Raw genomic sequence first — 15275 nt, 5'->3', positions numbered from 1 at the left:
CGATATGGGTTTCAAATGAAAGGTGTTAATGAGTATTTTAAAAGGGAGTAATCCTTAGTTCCATAGGTGGACGCCATTTCGAGATATCTCCACAAAGGTGGACCAGGGGTGACCCTAGAATTTGTTTGTACAATATGGGTATCAAAAAAAAGGTGTTAATGAGTATTTTAAAAGGGAGTAATCCTTAGTTCCATAGGTGTACGCCGTTTCGAGATATCGCCATAAGGTGGACCAGGGGTGACCCTAGAATTTGTTTGTACAATATGGGCATCAAACGAAAGGTGTTAATGAGTATTTTAAAAGGGAGTGGGCCTTAGTTCTATAGGTGGACGCCGTTTCGAAATATCGCCCTAAAGGTGGTCCAGGGGTGACTCTAGAATATGTTTGTACGATATGGGTATCAAATTAAAGGTATTAGTAAGGGTTTTAAAAGGGAGTGGTGGTTGTTGTATAGGTGGTCGCCTTTTCGAGATATCGCCATAAAGGTGGACCAGGGGTGACTATAGAACGCGTTTGCACGATATGGGTATCAAATGAAAGGTGCTAATGAGTATTTTAAAAGGTAGTAATCCTTAGTTCCATAGGTGGACGCCGTTTCGAGATATCGCCATAAGGTGGACCAGGGGTGACCCTAGAATTTGTTTGTACAATATGGGCATCAAACGAAAGGTGTTAATGAATATTTTAAAAGGGAGTGGGCCTTAGTTCTATAGGTGGACGCCGTTTCGAAATATCGCCATAAAGGTGGACCAGGGGTGACTCTAGAATATGTTTGTACGATATGCGTATCAAATTAAAGGTATTAATAAGGGTTTTAAAAGGGAGTGGTGGTTGATGTGTAGGTGGTCGCCTTTTCGAGATATCGCCATAAAGGTGGACCAGGGGTGACTTTAGAATATGTTTTTACAATATGGGTATCAAATGAAAGGTGTTAATGAGTATTTTAAAAGGGCGTGGGGCTTAGTTCTATAGGTGGACGCCTTTTCGATATATCGCCATAAAGGTGGACCAGGGGTGACTCTAGAATGAGTTTGTACGATATGGGTATCAAATTAAAGGTATTAATGAGGGCTTTAAAAAGGAGTGGTGGTAGTTGTATATGTGAAGGCGTTTTCCAGATATCGACCAAAATGTGGACCAGGAACATCATCTGTTGGATACCGCTAATTTATTTATATATGTAATACCACGAACAGTATTCCTGCCAAGATTTCAAGGGATTTTATTTCGCCCTGCAGAAGTTTTTCATTTTCATCTACTTAATATGGTAGGTGTCACACCTATTTTACAAAGTTTGTTTCTAAAGTTATATTTCGCGTCAATAAAACAATCCAATTACCTTACCATATTTCATGCTTTTTTTCGTATTTGGTATAGAATTATGGCATTTTTTCATTTTTCGCAATTTTCGATATCGAAAAAGTGGGCGTGGTCATAGTCGGATTTCGTTCATTTTTCATACCAAGATAAAGTGAGTTCAAGTAAGCACGTGAACTAAGTTCATTAAAGATATGTCGATTTTTGCCCAAGTTATCGTGTTAACGGCCATGCGGAAGGACAGACGGACGCCTGTGTATAAAAACTGGGCGTGGCATCAACCGATTTCGCCCATTTTCACAGAAAACAGTTAATGTCATAAAATCTATGCCCCTACCAAATTTCAAAAGGATTCGTTAATTTTTATTCGACTTATGGCGTTAAAAGTATCCTAGACAAATTAAATGAAAAAGGGCGGAGCCACGCCCATTTTGAAATTTTCTTTTATTTTTGTATTTTGTTGCACCATATCATTACTGGAGTTGAATGTTGACATAATTTACTTATATACTGTAAAGATATTAAATTTTTTGTTAAAATTTTTCTTAAAAAAAAATTTTTTTTTAAAAGTGGGCGTGGTCCTTCTCCGATTTTGCTAATTTTTATTAGGCGTACATATAGTAATAGACGTAACGTTCCTGCCAAATTTCATCAAGATATCTTCAACGACTGCCAAATTACAGCTTGCAAAACTTTTAAATTACCTTCTTTTAAAAGTGGGCGGTGCCACGCCCATTGTCCAAAATTTTACTAATTTTCTATTCTGCGTCATAAGTTCAACTCATCTACCAAGTTTCGTCGCTTTAGCTGTCTTTTGTAATGAATTATCGCACTTTTTCGGTTTTTCGAAATTTTCGATATCGAAAAAGTGGGCGTGGTTATAGTCCGATATCGTTCATTTTAAATAGCGATCTGAGATGTGTACTCAGGAACCTGCATACCAAATTTCATCAAGATACCTCAAAATTTACTCAAGTTATCGTGTTAACGGACGGACGGACGGACGGACGGACATGGGTCAATCAAATTTTTTTTCGATCCTGATTATTTTGATATATGGAAGTCTATATCTATCTCGATTCCTTTATATATGTACAACCAACCGTTATCCAATCAAACTTAATATACTCTGTGAGCTCTGCTCAACTGAGTATAAAAAATATCGTTGTGACAGATGCACGGCTATGCGAAGAAAATCATTGCAGCCAACAACAACACTAACTCAGACTGCAAGACAACACGTACTCGTTACGAATGCACCACAACAACATGAAAAAAAAAACAGCGGAGCAGGCAGCAGCAGGCGATGATGGAAATGACGGAAAAATAACTCTTCAACTCTTGTACAAAGAGATACTTGACCTGAAGCAAATCAACATTGATTGCCTAAATACGATACAAAACCTCAAAGAAGAAAATGCTGAGTTGAGAAAAAGAGTTGATAAGCTGGAGAGTAGATTAAACTTGTAAGAACAAGTACAATTGGAGAATTCCATTGACGTTGTGTGCCAAATGTAAACAAAGACAATGCAAAAGAATGCGTAAACAAAATTTTCAGCGTTGCATTAAATGTGCAGGTAATGGATGATGATATTGAAAAAATTAGCGTGAAACATACTAATGCTAATAAAAGTAGTGGCATTGTTTGCGTTAAGCTTAAGTCTATGGAAAGCAAGAAAAAAATTATCAAAGCCAAACGAACAGCCAGGAATAAGCTTAATACGTCGATATTTTCTGATGCTAGCAAAAAGAACATTTACATAAACAACAGCTTCACAAATTACTACAGAGCTCTGTTTATAGCTGCTAGTAAGGTAAAAAGGAACGGAAATTTAAATATCTATGGATAAATAATTCAAAACTTTTAATGAAAAAAAACGATAATGATAGGGCTGTTATCATAAGAACGTTTGATGATCTTTCTGTTATCAATCTTAATTAAGTTTTATTATTACAATAGTTGTTTTATTTTTAATTCGAAATTATGAATATAAGATATTGTCACGGATATTAGCATCCCTAAGCTATACCATCACTAAGGCGATGCTAAGCGATCTTTACGTCAATAATCAAATCATGTATACACATATATAAGGCAGCCGAGAGATGTCACACACAGATGTATTTACTTATACGCCTATGTGTGTGCGAGAGACTGTAAACTACAAACTCACATACATCTGAGAGACGCTGAAAAGTAGAAAATTGTAAGCAAGTAGAAACTATATGAGAACTATAAACACTCGAAATAGTTGGTAAGTTCTGGAAATAGAAGAGCCTAGATGTATGCAGCGTAAACTATAAAAGCGGCACAAGCGAGTAAAATGTAATTCAGTTTGATTTGAGTTGTCAAGCAGTTCCGATTAAGACGATATCTAGCGAGCAATAGCAGTATTATTTTGAATAGCAGAGTTTCATTGAGCTATCAATCAGTGTGGTTATTAAGCAAGCTATTCGTTGCACAGTTTCAGTGTTATTGTGAAGTACTTTAATAAAGGTCATTTTGCATTACTACAAATTGGAGTTATTTATTCAACAGTTTAGTGATTCGAACTTAGCAGAGGATTGCAAATAAGAGGATTTGCAAATAAATTCGTTACAATTGGTGTCAGAAGAGGAATTGTTGAATAAATTCCGAAGATTGGGAATACAACTTGGACATGGCAAAGTTCAGTGAATTGAAGATCCAGCAACTGAAAAAGGAGTTGGAGAACCGTGGATTAAATACAACCGGAAATAAGATCGAACTTCAAGCACGGCTACGAGAGGTAATGGAGTCGCAAGGAATTGATGTGGACGAGTTTGTCTTTTATCCTGATGGGGACGAAACAACAACAAAAATTGAAGAGAAAAACGAAACATCGCAGACGGTTACCAGCACAGACTTGAACATGATATTGGCTGCAATATCTGCACAAACATCGACAGTAGCATCAATGTCGTCGCAACTGGCATCCCAACTGGAAGCGCAAGAGGCACGTATAACAGAAATGTCATCGCAAATATCCACCAACATGTCATCACAATTAGAATCGCAGGAGACACGCATAACATCGAAGATGGAATCTCAGGAAACCCGTATAACATCACAATTGGAAGAACAGAAGACATATTTGGCATCTCAACTGGAAGCGTAAGAGGCACGTATATCTGAAATGTCGGCACTAATTTCGGAACAGGTATCATCGCAGCTCTTTGTGAAACTGGAAGAGCAGGATGCAAAAATTTTACAACTCGAGGACAAAATTGATGCCGAAATAGAAGCGTTAAAAGGTCGTATGGAGCAGTTACAACTAAACCGCCCAGCTGTTTCAGCAAGCAATCCAAAGGTAAAAACACCATCATTTGACGGTTCTGTTCCTTTCCAGGTCTTCATGCTACAGTTTGAGAAGACCGCAGCAGTGAACAACTGGAATGCGGAAGATAAAGTTGCTGCACTGTTCGTGGCATTGAAAGGGCCTGCAGCGGAAATCTTACAGACGATTCCAGAGTATGAACGGAACAGTTATGAAACATTGATGGCTGCTATAGAACGACGTTATGGAAGCGAGCATAGGAAACAGATATTCCAAATTGAGTTGCAAAACCGTCACCAAAGAGCGAATGAGACTTTGCAGGAGTTTGCCTCGGATGTTGAAAGGTTAGCTCATCTCGCAAATGCGGACGCACCCATGGAATACACCGAGAGGGTAAAAATCCAGAGTTTCATAAATGGCATACGGGACGTGGAAACGAAGCGGGCTACATACGCAAACCCAAAGCTGACATTTGCTGAAACGGTATCGCATGCATTGACCCAGGAAACGGCCTCACTATTGAGTAAACCAGCATACAAAGCTCATCGTGTGGAAGTGGAAAGACCAGATTGAGTAGACGCAATATTGGAAGCACTGAAGGGATCTCAACAGAAGAATGCCAGAGTTATTAAATGTTTCAAGTGCGGCAAGCCAGGTCACATTGCACGTCATTGCGATCTTGGTCCTAATAGTTCCAACAATGTGGGTGGCCGTAAACGCAAAGCTGGCGGAAATGAGCAAGAGCGTGTCGAATGTAAAGAACGAAAACTTGCCCCGGCTATTGAATGCCCTGTGATATCTGTGTCGCAAATTGGAAGGAAATCAAGCAGTCTTACCGTCAGAGGGTATGTGGATGGCAAAGAACGAGTACTGACTGTAGATACGGGCGCATCTCATTCCTTGATCCGATCTGACTTGGTCAACAGGAGAGTAAAACCGTTACCTGGAGCAAAGTTGCGTACGGTCACTGGCGAGTATAACCAAGTTCAGGGAGAAGTGATATGTGAAGTATTGATTGGGAAGGTCATGTTTCTACACAAATTTGTTGTGGCGGAGATTGTTGATGAAGTTATATTGGGAGTGGATTTCTTGGTTGACCATGACATCAAGATCGATATGCAGAGAAGGGTGATGTGTTATGAGAACCAAGATGTGCCACTTAACTTTAGTTTGGAAAAAGGGTTCAGCAGTAATCGGGTACTGGTGGAGAAGACTCGACGAAGGCCACGAAATTCAAAGCTAAAGGTTGATGGAACAAATGGGCCAAACAAATCAAAACCGAAGGTACCTGTGAGAGAAACACTGGCATTGAAAAGCCCTAACGGACGTACTGAAACGAAGAAAGAATGCAAGGGTGGTTTCAAGCCAAGGCACACTACTGTTGTGAAGCGTCGGAACGATACTGATTATGCAAAGGAAATCCGTCCAGCGCAAGTTCTGCGAAGTAGTTCTTCATTGGTCAAGCAACAGAGTGCGAGGGAACGATCCAGGATAATGAGTAGTAAGATGAAACACAGGTACGACAAGGAAAATAATTCGAAAGGTTTCTTGGCGGGAGATTTGGTACTGTTATGCAACCCTCACCGGCGGAAAGGTGTTCCATCCAAATTTCGGTGCAGTTGGGAAGGCCCGTACAAGGTTGTGAAGAAGATCAGTGATACCATCTACCGCATACAAAGCATTGAGAAACCACGGAGTAGAAGAGTGGTACATTTGGCGATGCTAGCAGCGTTTAGATCGAGAGATTTGTCTGATCGGGTCGATCAGACTTAGGTGGAGGGCAGTGTCACGGATATTAGCATCCCTAAGCTATACCATCACTAAGGCGATGCTAAGCGATGTTTACGTCAATAATCAAATCATGTATACACATATATAAGGCAGCCGAGAGATGTCACACACAGATGCATTTACTTATACGCCTATGTGTGTGCGAGAGACTGTAAACTACAAACTCACATACATCTGAGAGACGCTGAAAAGTAGAAAATTGTAAACAAGTAGAAACTATATGAGAACTATAAACACTCGAAATAGTTGGTAAGTTATGGAAATAGAAGAGCCTAGATGTATGCAGCGTAAACTATAAAAGCGGCACAAGCGAGTAAAATGTAATTCAGTTTGATTTGAGTTGTCAAGCAGTTCCGATTAAGACGATATCTAGCGAGCAATAGCAGTATTATTTTGAATAGCAGAGTTTCATTGAGCTATCAATCAGTGTGGTTATTAAGCAAGCTATTCGTTGCACAGTTTGAGTGTTATTGTGAAGTACTTTAATAAAGGCCATTTTGCATTACTACAAATTGGAGTTATTTATTCAACAGTTTAGTGATTCGAACTTAGCAGAGGATTGCAAATAAGAGGATTTGCAAGTAAATTCGTTACAATATGTTCTTACGAATAACATCCCAGTCATTAATGTCTTCAATGACTCTAATATATTAACATCAAAAGACAATACCTTTACAGTTCTGCATCAAAATGTAAGAAGTCTCAGGCAGAATTTCTATTCCTTAGTTTGCAACCTCGAATCCTTTGTTAATCTTATCGATATTATATTTGTCTCAGAAATTTGGATTTTTTCTTATGAAATAAATGACTATAGTATTCCTAGTTATAAATTTTTTGCAAATACAAATGACTCGAATAATGCTGGCGGTGTTGGAGTTTTTATACGTGATTTTTACGAGTGTGAAGTTACTTGCTTTAGTCTATCAAGCGCTGATGTAATAAAAATTTCATTGCAAATATACAATGTACCTTTCACTTTTGTATGTCTGTATAGATTCCATGAGGAATTCTCTCTTTATTTAAGTAGAGAAAAAGCATCAAATATTGTTATATTAGGCGATTTTAATTTTGATTTAATGAGCACCAATTCTATGTTAGACAACTATCTTGCGCTCCTCGCAGAACATGGTTTATTTTCCTTCATTCATGAGGTTACTAGGCCAGAATCAGGGACCTGTATAGACCATGTTTATGGTAGATTTAGTAATATTGAAGATAATATGAATGCTGGTATAAACCTTGACTTTGGAATTTCGGACCATTGTATGACCGGAATTCAACTTACTAATTTAAATGCAAATAGGCGAATTACCAATTGCGATATATTATCAACTATTACGAAAATTAATTTTTATGTTTTAAATTAATCACTTCGCTTTGAAAAATGGGAAACAGTTTTAAATGAGCCAAATGTAGACAAAGCATATAATTTTTTTATGGAAACACTTACGATGCACATAAACTACTCAAGTATCTCTATTTTTCCTAAAATATCAACTTTAACTCTTAAACCTTGGATCACTCAAACTCTATTAAAAAAGATCAGGCTGAAAAACACATTACGGAAAAAAAGCAACAGGCATCCGGCGAATACTAAGCTAAGAAATCGGTCGCGTCTGTTGACTAAAAGGGTAAACAAAGAAATACGTACAAGGCGCGATAAATATTTTCAAAACCTTTTTTTCATAGCGCAGGGTAACTCCAAAAAAGAATGGGATGCTGTAAATAGAATAACAAACCGTAATTCTAAAAGAAAGTGCGACTCGCTCGTATTAAACGTGAATGGTGTAGATGTGTCGGAGCCTCGGGAAGTTGCAAACGAACTCAATGATTTCTTCGTCAACGTAGGAATAGCCTCCGATTTAAGCAGTAATCCTAAGCCCTGCACCTGCTACACAAACCCAATACATACCGAATTCCTTCCGCCGAGTAACAGTTTTTTCTTGGATGCCATTACAGGCGCAGAAATTATTAATATAATTAAATCTCTTAGTAACTCTAATTCATGTGGTAATGACAACATATCAAATCGAACGTTAAAGAGCATAGCATTTAACATTGTTGATATTTTAAAACATTTATTTAATTTAAGTATAGCCTCCGGAGTTTTTCCTGCTCACTTACGCTACGGTTATACCACTCTTTAAAAAGGGGAATAAAAATGACAAAAATAACTACAGGCCCATATCTCTTTTATCTTCAATTTCAAAAATTTTTGAGAAAGCAGTAAAAAATAGGGTGCTATCGTATTTAATCAAAGTTAAATTTTTTAGCCCTAAGCAATTTGGGTTTATTTCCGGGCTTTCTACTGAAGATGCTCTTCTAGATTTTTCTTCCTTTATTTATAAGTCAACTGATGATAAAAAATGTTGTGCGAGTCTCTTTGTAGACATAACAAAGGCATTTGATATGGTTGATCATAGTATTCTAATAAGCAAGCTTAGCTACGCAGGTTTTCGTGGTATTATTAATTGGTTATTAATTGGTTTACATCATATCTAGAGAATAGAGTTCAGAGAGTTAAAGCTGAAAATAATCTAAGTGAACCCAGGCCTATAACCCTAGGGGTTCCACAGGGTTCGGTTCTTGGACCAATCTTATTTTTAATATACATTAATTCAATATTCTCCTTGCCTTTTATTGGTAAAGTAACAGCTTTTGCTGATGACATTGCCATCGCATATGGATCGAAAAATGAATTTAATCTTTTTGCTGATATTAATCACGATGTTTACCTTTTAAGATCTTGGTTCGCAAGGCATAAGCTCGTGGTAAGCAGCAAAACGAAGTTGATGTATTTCAACCTTTGCGGGAAGGAAATACCTAAAAACGAGGTTGTCTTTCACAGTTCTATATGTATGCGGCATCGTTTGTGTTCAACTACTTGTACTCAAAATAACAAAACTGTCAGTTTTGATGAGAAAATAAGCTGTGACAGTAAATGTTTTGAGATCGAAGTCGCCTCTAATTTCAGATATTTGGGTGTTATAATCGATCAAAATCTAAGTTGGTCATCACATATTTCTGCAATGAAATCTTATATGTTATCAGCTCTTCGTTCTTTCTATAACTTAAGAAAAATGTGTTCCAATAGAATATTGTTATTGGTGTATCATGGACTAATCCATTCAAAATTACAATACGGAGTCAGTTGTTGGGGTGGTGCCTACGCTAGTAAGATCCATCCGCTTTTAATCCTACAGAAGTATCTAATCCGAAGAATATGTAAAGCTGGTCGTTTAACACACTCTATGGAGCTATTCAAAAAATTAAATATTCTTCCTGTGCGGCACTTATACTATTTTAAAGTGTTAAACATTTTTTTTATAAGGAGCGGGTATACGCAAAGCCCAATATACAACCTTTACAATCTGAGAAATAAGACGTTATCTCAAACAAAAGTTCCTAGCTTTCGCACCACACTTTTTCGTAACTTCTACACCATCGTATCACGTAATCTATATAACAAACTACCTGCTGAGATACGACTCATTAGAAGGCTAGCAGCGTTTCTGAGGGAAGTGAAACAGTGGCTATTTGGTTTGAATCATGAGGGCATTGAAACTCTTTTGAGACCTATAATATAAGTACCTGTGTCCATTAGCATCGAGGTGTTTTTTTTTCTTTTTTCTTTTTCCATTCAATGAAAGTACCTTGACATCTCTAATTTTTGAATTTTTTGTTTTCCTTATACATATTTATATCTTTTCAATTGTAAGCAATTAGTTATAATTTGTTAATATTATGCGCCCCATAAGCATTTATAATACTAAACGAATGAAATGGCATTTCCTCTGCTCTTTGAATGAGCATCTAATGTCATTATCTATTTTCTTATTTGTATTTTTATTTCATATTGTAATACTCTAGAAATTGTAAATATTTACGAGAAAATAAAGACTATACAATACAATACAATACAAAATATATTTTGTTCTTTCTAAAAAGCAGGAATGCCTTTACGGGGTATTTCGTTATTTTGTGAAAATTGTTTCCTGCTCGCAACGCAAAAGCGTTCCACTTTTACCCTGTATAAAATGGCGGTGTGGCAGTGTAACCCTGCTAAACCAGCTGATCGTGACAATTTCTTTCCGTTACTTCACAAATTTTTAGCGAAGAAAATTGATTTTCAAAGTGACTATCGTGCTCTCATCTTGTATCTCTTTCTTTTTTGTGAAACAATTTGGTAAAAAAAATTACAATAAACAACATATATTTATAAACAAAAACATATCAAACTCATTTATTTAGTGGGCAATATTGGTCTTTCTTGCTCTTGTTGGAAACTGTTTTTGTAATTTTGTTTTCCGACAAAGTTGCATATATCTTCATGAATACTGCACAATAGATACTTTTAAGATTTTTAATTATAATATGAGGCCTGGTATGGACGCTTCAACGGTAAGGGAAAAAGTAAGAATTTATAAAAAAAGCATCAACAAAAAGGCTTCGAAGAATTGCTTAGTTTCATTCATGATTTACTGTATTTACCACAAAGTTCGGTAACAACAGAACGCAAATCTTTGTAGCCGTGCCTTAGTAAAACCTAACTGCGGTGTACGTTTTAGTTTATTTCAATCAACAACGTAATGGCGGAACTAGGAACCTTGTGAGCAAAACTAAGTCCACAACGTTGGTTGGTGAAAGACATCCTAGTAATGCAAAAGTGTTATGGATAAAACATAAACTTAATTTTTGTTTGTGCAGTTTGAATAAAGTAGGAGCTATGTTTTAACTAAATTTTATAGACAAAACCATGGAAACTACCTAAAATTCAAGATTTTACAGCGAATACGACACTCTGGGGAATTGTCTAATTGTTTGTTAACTAATAAAATGAAGCAAATATTTGGTCCTTTTTTTGAGATTTGGTAATTTTTTTCATTGAATTTCGGTTCCAAATGAAATTATGGTGTGGCAACCGTGCTCATAACAGTGTTTCTACGAGAATTTTCTATCCAGTTTAGTCATACTCCAATTCGGGACCTTATATTTCCATCTACACAATACTAGATCTGTTTTTCCGGTTAACCTAATTTAAAAAGTGCCGTGCCTGTTATATATGTTTCTTTTAATAACTTACATATATTTTTATGTACAACTTGTATTTGACTTTTAGGTTTGTCACACATATTTTATTCATAACTCGAATATCTTTGCTCTGTCTACATAATCTGTAAGATTTGTTCAATCTATAGGCCGATAAACAAATAAAGGGCAAGTAAGCGGTGTTCAGGAGGATATGTTGTCTTTCCCCTGTCCAAGTAATATGTCGTTAGAACAATTCATGGAAAAGTAACTTATACAAATTATTATATATGTACATATGTATGTAATTTGAAATTATAATTTTTAAATAAAATATACGTAAAAAGTACATATGAAAAACCATTAAATAAGTAATTCATTAAATTAAATAAAACAAACCTTTCTTTCGACGATTATGTACAAAAAACCAAGCAACCAAGGCTGCATTGACTACCAGAAAGCCAAAGGCTGCCATTGATATTCCTAGTATGACTAGGTTATGTGTACTTGGGTCCTCAGTCAATTCTTCAGTCAATATTTCCAATCCTTTTGTACAAATGCAACCATCCAATAAATCATGTAAATGCAACCCAAATTTAAAAATAAAGATGAAAATACAAATCAAAAGATGATGAGAAATGAAATTATATGTTATTTGTTTTAATAAATTTTTCAGGGTATCTCCAGTTTATAATAAAAACCTGACCCTCTTTGTCTGGAAATATTTGTACAAACATTTATTTAATTATTATTGTCAGATGTTATAGTTTATTCCGGATGAAATTTAGGAGTTTGCTCAGGCCTAGATATAATATCAAGAACCATACTTCTGTCAAATTGCAAAATGAAACCAATGGCTTTTAGTTTACGGCTTTAAAAACTTTTGTTTCATCTACTAAATGTGAACGCGGACTACAGGGCTACGTTGAATGCGAGCGCAACAAGAAAAGCGCGTGAAAGCCACCTCGATTTGAAAAGAGAGGCGGGACGCCTTTACAAGAAGAAAAATTCAGAGGCAGAAAGACGTGAGTTCGAGGAACTTGAGCGGTTAACCATCAGGAATACCGCCCGCAAATTTTACCCAAAAAAATCGACGACAGACGGCAGGTTTTTAGTCTGGGGCAAACTCCTGTATGATCGAAAACGGCGACATTGCAGCATATGTCCAGACAGTACTTAGATTGTGGCGGGAGCACTTCTCTGCTGTCATAAATGGAGAAAATGGACAGTGATGTACCGCATTGGGATGATATACCCGATCTTGCAATCGTTGATGATGGAATAAATTCCCCTCACCCGATTACGATGATGTCAAATAGCAATAACCGGATTAAAATCAAGGCAGCGGGCGCTGATGGATTGCCTACGGAGCTATTCAAATACGATGTCGAGACGTTAGTAAGGCACATGCATTAGCTTAGTTGCAAAAGAAAATCGGACGAGTGCATGCCCGACGGTTGGAATTTAAGCGTTCTTTGCCCAGTCCAAATGAAGAGGGAACCTGAAAACTGCGCCAACTATTGCGGAATAAGCCTTCTTAATATCGCATATGAGGTCCTGTCAAGCATCTTGTGCGAAGGATATACGCTGACATGGGATTCGGCTCATTGGCCCTTATCAGTGCGGCTTCACGCCTAGTAAATCTTCCATTGACCAAATTTTCACTATACGCCAAATCGCGAAAATTCGAGAACAAGATATTTTAGAAAAGATTTTTTGTGTTTTACAACTACTTTCTATAGAATGACTGTTCTAAAACGAACAATATTTTTAATGTTTCTTAAATAACGTATTAGGGAAAAAACCAGAAGTAATCAATTAATTAGATTTCTATTTTAATTGCCAATGGCTCAAGTGTTTTCCGAAAAAAGGAATTACTTATTGAAATTACACATCATGATTCTTGACGATTATTGAAAATATATTTCTTTATTGTTACACTGGTACATAAAAAAATGGTCTGCACATACGGCTAGCCATATGTATTCCGGGAAGCTGATTCCAACCTTTAGTCAAATGTGCCAATACTATCTCGAGATATTTGCAAAAAAAGTCTTAAGTACCAAAATGGCGTTTATAAAAATAAAACTAAAAATTTTCTAATAAAAAGGATATTTCTTGTGCATTTAGATGTTCTGTATAGGATTTTTTTTCTTTGAAATGGGAAGCGAGCTATAATTGTCTTACTATATGCTTTGGCTCAATATTAAAAATAAAGTTTAAAAACTTGCTAAAATCTTCATTCGTACTTTTTAAAGGAAAGCTATCAAGATTTCAAAAGGCATAGTTGAGGCTAATTTTTGTTTACTGACATAGTTTTTTAGCGCAAAATGCACGAAACGGGCGAATTTTCAAGGTAATTCATTCTCCTGTTTATGTAAATAAGTTTTAGAAAACAAAAACTAGTAGAGAAAACTAAAGAGAAAGCCCAAAACGAAAATTAAATTAAAAACGATAAATTTTACATTAAAACAAGTAAGGAAGACTAAGTTCGGGTGTAACCGAACATTACATACTCAGCTGAGAGTGGGCCTTAGTTCTATAGGTGGACGCCATTTCGGCATATCGCCATAAAGGTGGACCAGGGGTGACTCTAGAATGCGTTTGTACGGTATGGGTACCAAATAAAAGGTGTTAATGAGTATTTTAAAACGTAGTGAGCCTTAGTTCTATAGGTTAACGCCATTTCGGGATATCGCCATAAAGGTGGACCAGGGGTGACTCTAGGATGTGTTTGTACGATATGCGTATCAAATGAAAGGTGTTAATGAGTATTTTAAAAGGGAGTGGGTCTTAGTTCTATAGGTGGACGGCTTTTTCGAGATATCGCCATAAAGGTGGACCAGGGGTGACTCTAGAATGTGTTTGTACGATATGGATATCAAATGAAAGGTGTTAATGAGTATTTTAAAAGGGAGTGGACCTTAGTTCTATAGGTGGACGCCTTTTCGAGATAACGCCATAAAAGTGGACCAGGGGTGACTCTAGAATGCGTTTGTACGATATGGGTATCAGATTAAAGGTATTAATGGCGTGGCTTGTATATGTGAAGGCGTTTTCGAGATATCGACCAAAATGTGGACCAGGGTGACCCAGAACATCATCTGTCGGGTACCGCCAATTTATTTATATATGTAATACCACGAACAGTATTCCTGCCAAGATTCCAAGGGCTTTTGATTTCGCCCTGCAAAACTTTTTCATTTTCTTCTACTTAAAATGGTAGGTGTCACACCCATTTTACAAAGTTTTTTCTAAAGTTATATTTTGCGTCAATAAACCAATCCAATTAGCATGTTTCATCCTTTTTTTCATATTTGGTATAGAATTATGGCATTTTTTTTTTTTCATTTTTCGTAATTTTCGATATCGAAAAAGTGGGCGTGGCCACAGTCGGATTTCGGCCATTTTATACTAAGATAAAGTGAGTTCAGATAAGTACGTACACTAAGTTTAGTAAAGATATATCGATTTTTGCTCAAGTTATCGTGTTAACGGCCGAACGGAAGGACAGACGGTCGACTGTTTTTAAAAACTGGGCGTGGCTTCAACCAATTTCGCTCATGGAAAACAGATATCGTCATAGAATCTATGCCCCTACCAAATTTCACAAGGATTGCTAAATTTTTTTTCAACTTATGGCTTTAAAAGTATTCTAGACAAATTAAATGAAAAAGGGCGCAGCCACGCCCATTTTGAAATTTTCTGTAATTTTTGCATTTTATTGCACCATATCATTACTGGGGTTGAATGTTGACATAATTTACTTATATACTGTAAAAATATTAAATTGTTTGTTAAAATTTGACTTTTAAAAATTTTTTTTAAAAGAGGGCGTGTTCG

At 36.5% G+C, this 15275-nt stretch overlaps 1 protein-coding gene across 5 annotated transcripts in view; it reads right to left on the bottom strand.

The window, feature by feature from the left end:
• Positions 1–15275, bottom strand: part of sns (sticks and stones) — a 1009476-nt gene that overhangs the window by 165614 nt on the left and 828587 nt on the right. For 4 of the 5 annotated variants that reach the window (XM_067773057.1, XM_067773053.1, XM_067773056.1 and 1 more), the window contains one exon: positions 11832–11978. The exons of the other annotated variant lie outside the window; for it this stretch is intronic. In XM_067773057.1, the coding sequence (XP_067629158.1) occupies positions 11832–11978 (147 nt within the window). The remainder of the gene's footprint in view (positions 1–11831; positions 11979–15275) is intronic. 5 annotated transcript variants of the gene reach the window in all.

This window comes from Eurosta solidaginis, chromosome 3 (genome assembly GCF_040869045.1).
Source record: "Eurosta solidaginis isolate ZX-2024a chromosome 3, ASM4086904v1, whole genome shotgun sequence".
In the NCBI taxonomy this organism is placed as follows: Eukaryota; Metazoa; Arthropoda; class Insecta; order Diptera; family Tephritidae; genus Eurosta; species Eurosta solidaginis.
This window is presented reverse-complemented; position numbering and strand designations above follow the sequence as displayed.